The 4,914-nt window shown below is 37.0% G+C and overlaps 1 protein-coding gene across 1 annotated transcript in view; it reads left to right on the top strand.

Annotated features, from left to right (window-relative positions):
- Positions 1–1,775: 1,775 nt before the first annotated feature.
- PGGT1B (protein geranylgeranyltransferase type I, beta subunit) overlaps positions 1,776–4,914 on the top strand; it is a gene marked incomplete at both ends in the record, with an annotated part of 11,553 nt that continues 8,414 nt past the window's right edge. Inside the window, one exon of the mRNA XM_010284768.1 lies at positions 1,776–1,843. Within this exon, the coding sequence (XP_010283070.1) occupies positions 1,776–1,843 (68 nt within the window). The remainder of the gene's footprint in view (positions 1,844–4,914) is intronic.

Here is a 4,914-nt window from a genome sequence, read left to right on the forward strand (position 1 = left end):
TTCAGAACTGTCCTCATTGTAGCACGTTTTCATTTGCAGCAGTCCAGAGCAGCTGTGTGCTAGTAGGCTGGCAACTGTTTTCTGGATGAAGGGTTTCCACATTAGTGCCATTTCAAAGTGAATTTTGTAGTTTACTTAAGGACTTAAGACACAGATTTATTTTTACTGAAAGTGGACAAAGTGAATGGCGATTTTTTGACAATGTCACCTAGGAAAACTGGTATTTAAGATGTAGGAATTCTAGTTCTCCTCTTACTGATTCATTCACATTGTGTAATTTTTCAAATTGTGATGCTTTTTGGGCAGTCTCCTTCAGGACCTTAGATTAGTCCTTAAGACTAATATTTACTGTGCTTTCCAGACCCTGTTGCAACATGAAATGCAAGTCTTTGACTCTAGGAGCTAACAGGCAAACATTGTCTGCTATGAAGATGTAGAGTGTAACAAAATACAAGTTATGCATTTTTTTGTCTAGAAATACAGATACTCTTTCTGTTTTCTCTTTGTGGGTATGACTACTGCATGTTAGTTTTTAATGCAGGCTGAAATGACCTTCATTACACCTGTAGAATCATTGAAAAGTACTTTTGATTGAAAGGTGGAGAAAGTGGAGAATTGCAGGTGGGTTTTTTTCTGTTAAATAATAGTTCACTCCGTGTAAATTACATCCAAAGAATTGTCTGGTAGAGAAACTTGCATATTTTAACCACGTCGAAGTATTTAGACTGGTAAAAGCTTCTAGTTTATACGTTGCATACATGCAGTATGTATTTAAAATTAGAAGTTAATGTGCTGATAAATGACACCAGAACTGGTAGACCACATTGCATAATGATGTTTTTTAGGACTTTTAGCTTTATAACTGTTCTTGTTTGGTTAGTCTGGTGCAATTTACCCTTAAGTCCATGGGATTTTTGAATCCCCCAGTTGAAGAGCTGGGGAAAAAAAGGGGGAGAGAATTTAAGAACACCCAAGTGCTGTTGAACTGTGGCACTCATTAGGCTTTTACTTTCAGAGACTGAGGAGTAAGGTAATTAACTTTTTGCCATGCACAAGCAGATTTGAGGCCTGCAAACCTGTACTTAGCTCTAGACAGTGTGTGGTGCATACCTCTGTATGCTGCATGCTCAGGTACTATGACACTTTTAAAACATATTATACTGAATCACTAACAGAAATGTTTGATAGCTACAGTTTTCTTGTGTTTTGGGTGAGAGAAAAATGGCTCCAATTAAAAAATTGCCTTTCACATCATTTTAACTGTTTCACTCTGACAGTATTTCGTTAGATCAGTGCTGGCTTAAAATTGCAAACAGCTTGTTTGTCCTTGTACATGTTGCAAAGTATCTTAAAACAATTCTGCTTGGCAACTGACAGTTTTACCAGGCAGGAATCCAGAGAAGGAAAAAAAATCTGTTAATTCTGGGCACTTTTCCAGGGGAGCAATCCTTTTTTTTTCTTTTCTTTTTTTTGTGAGCATAGAAGACAATTCTGTGCTGATATGAACACTATATTTCTACCAAATGAAAAAAATATGTTGCTTTGTCATTACAGCAGGATCAAGTTTGCTTGTTGTTTTCTTTGTTTTGTTTTTTCGATTAATCAGAGTGATAACAAAACTGAGGTTAGGAACATACTGAGAGACCCATGCAAACTCTAGTAATACTGTGAATAGTGTTGAAGTAACAGGTCTTGATCTTGACTAGAGAATTAAGGTTTATAATGAGTGTTTCAACAAAGCAAGTTAGTTGAGTCTTTTTTTTTATCTTTTCCAGGATCAAACTTGGATCGCTGTGGATTCAGAGGCTCTTCCTATTTAGGGATGCCATTTAATCCCTCCAAGGTCAGTTAAATGTGTGTGTGTGAAGTATTTTCAATTAGGCAATAAATGATCTTATGTCTTTTTTTATATTAACTGCATAATTATGGAGTATCTGGAAGGTAGGAATTTTTGCACTGTTAATACACTGAAATGTTTGCAGAGCTTTTGAGAAACATGCATAAGAAACATACTAAAATGGTTCCACTTGAGTTTCCAGGGCAGTGAAGAAATGGACATACAAATTGTGGCTTGTCTCAGTGCACTCTCCCCCTTCTCTGATCTGTTACTGAAGTAGGGAAACTAACTCAAGAATATTCACCTGGTAGAGCAGGGCAGAATAGCTCTGTATTAAGTGGTGCAGCACATGCTGTTCTTCGGTGTTCCTCTTCCTGTGATGGAACATGCCTATTTGATTGCATCTGGTATCCACTCAAACATAGGCTAGGATCTGCTCATCGCAGTTTGTTGTGACTGTAAGAGAGGATGCTTTGAAGCCCATGGAACTAAGGTTCAAGAGGGTTAAATCTGTATATGAAAAGAAAGTGCCCTTAATGCAAGAGAGAAAGGAGGTTAGCAGAGGCTGCTAAAGATGGTGCAGAAAGTCTGATACGGTTGAAAGAGGGAAGCAGATGCCAGTGTGCAGGAAGGACTGTGAAGGAGGTACAGTATTTCTGTCCTGTGTTTGAGAGTGAAGAGCACTAAATTCTCACAGTGTCTTTCATTTTTGTAGTGGACAGATAGCAAGATTTTAAATATAAATTAATGAATTAATCTTGGGATCTGAAATTGAAAGCAAGCATGGACATCTGATATACTCAACTACAGTCCTTAGTGTAAAAATGCAGGCAAACTAACTTGAGTATAAAGGTAGTACAGCAGCCTGTTGTGGCCTTATTTTTATTTATTCTTAACAGCATAACTTTATGCTTCTGAATAACTTGTGGGAATGTTAATCTACAGTGGAGTAATAATACCACATGCCTCATTGCATTGCAAGTCAGTCAAGTACTCATAGCAGTAATAGTCAGAGGTTGTGCTTTCTAACAAGGGTAAAATAATTGTGAAAAGGGTTTTTATATCTCTGCACTGGGTACTACAGCAGCATGTGACAGGCAAGGTAATTTGTCTCTTGGTTTGTTTGGGTAATTACCCTGTTACACACTACAGATGGTATCTGCAGTGAGCTTGGACTGTAGTAGCAAGATGGATTCATCATCTGTTTTAATTTGAATTACCCTTAGTGGCAATCCAAACAACCTGCTGAGCTTGAAAAAAAAAAGGAAAACTTCTGCTTAAAAACTAAAACAATTTGGGATCTGCAGTGGTGACTTGCTGAGACACTTTTTTGAAAATGAAATTTAAACAGAAAATAGTAGTCAATAGTTTCAGTATAGTAGTATAAGAAAAAGAGTGGGTTTACTCATAAGGAAGGTGATTGATAAGTCACCTAAAGAAGTTGAGGTTGTCATGCTATTATTGTGGCATAACAGCATTATAAAATGGATGAAGCCATAATTTTACCAAACCGAGTTAATAAAAATGTATCAGTCATGTTTCCTCAAAGCTTTGGGTCAGTGCCATGTGGTATAGTACATTAAATCAGTGTATGCTTGTGGAGGCCTCTTTCAAATCCTCCCCAGTGTATACAACTTCAAGAGTGAGTTCTGGATGTAGTTCTGAGATCTTGCAAAAGCCCGTGAAGACAAAAAGTCTGTAAGATTGGCAAAGTGTCATTATCCCTTCCCAGCATTTTCTGGTGTTTTAATTTAACTCTCAACTTCCAATAGTACATTATTTACACTTAAATACTCTCTTTTCAGGAAGTGTGTTGCAGCCCATCAGTGTCTTATAATGTTTTAGCTGATCTGCAGAAGGGACAAAGGGGTGGAATTATGTAACCTGTGGAAATTAGCTTACAAGGTCATCATCTCTAGAAAACTGGTTGCAGATGGATGTGCTTATTGCTCAAGCATTGCAATACTTTTTTTTTATTGCATCTGCATTAGAGGCATCATATCTGCTCGATTTATTGGCATACAGAGGTTTAAAGTATTTCCAAGCACTGTTACCCTAAAAAGTTCTGAAATAACTCAGAGAAAGAAAGACTTGGAAATCCACTGTGGTGACTTTGAACTATGTTTAAGGTCTTGTCATTTTTCTTTATTCATCATTTAAAAATGTTCTGTTAAATCTATGTTTTGAAAAATAATTTTTGAAAAAGCCTGTAAGTGTTTTGTATTTGCATTGACAGTTACTATTTATTACATGCCACTACAGTGATTTCATTCTTGAACTCTGAGAAAGTGCCATACTGGAGGTAGCCAAATCTCTTCTGTCACTAGGGACCTTTCAAAATAATAGAAAAAAGCAAAGGATATGTTGGAATTTCCAACTTTACTAAATGTTACCAGGATAGCTCATTTGGTTTTGGTTTGGAGTTGTGGGGTTTTTTAAGCTGTTGCCCTTTCAGTGTTTGATGGTAGTGTCTATGCAGCTCTTTGAGGCTGTAGCAAAAGTGAAGCAAACCATATCCACTTGACCAATTCACCACACACAGTGTTAACAAGCTTTAACAATCTTAACTGTAAATGAACTCTAAGAGTGCTGCTTCTATCACTGCATTTAAAGAGAAATCATTTAAAGTTAAATAACAATTGCTTTCTGAAATGGCTCCAGGTTCTGCAGTCTCTCTGATTTGGTATTACTGGATTATAAGATAGCTTTTTAGGGAGTGAACAGTCTCCTTGGAATGTCAGATGTGCCTAGGTCTTTTCAGTCTCCTTAAAGTGTTACGAATCAGTTTTGGGGGCTAGAATGAAAGCCAATACCTGAAACTTTTATGTTAGATTGCAGTAAATACCATATGCTTTTCACTTTGGGGGAAAAAAAAGATGTGCTTTTTGTTCCCAACACAGAATTGTATTTTCTCAAGGCTGAAACAATCCGTGTTTGTAACACCGATGCCAGGTGTGAGAATAAAGTTTTTTGAAATTGTGACTCTGCCTGTGTAGGAATATGTTTAGTAGATTCTTTATTAGGGTTTGGAGTGTTTTTGCAGCAGAGAGAGTTTCTTAGCCCTCTTTGTGGGGGTC

The sequence above is a fragment of the Phaethon lepturus genome, unplaced genomic scaffold (genome assembly GCF_000687285.1).
Source record: "Phaethon lepturus isolate BGI_N335 unplaced genomic scaffold, ASM68728v1 scaffold51893, whole genome shotgun sequence".
NCBI classification, from domain to species: domain Eukaryota; kingdom Metazoa; phylum Chordata; class Aves; order Phaethontiformes; family Phaethontidae; genus Phaethon; species Phaethon lepturus.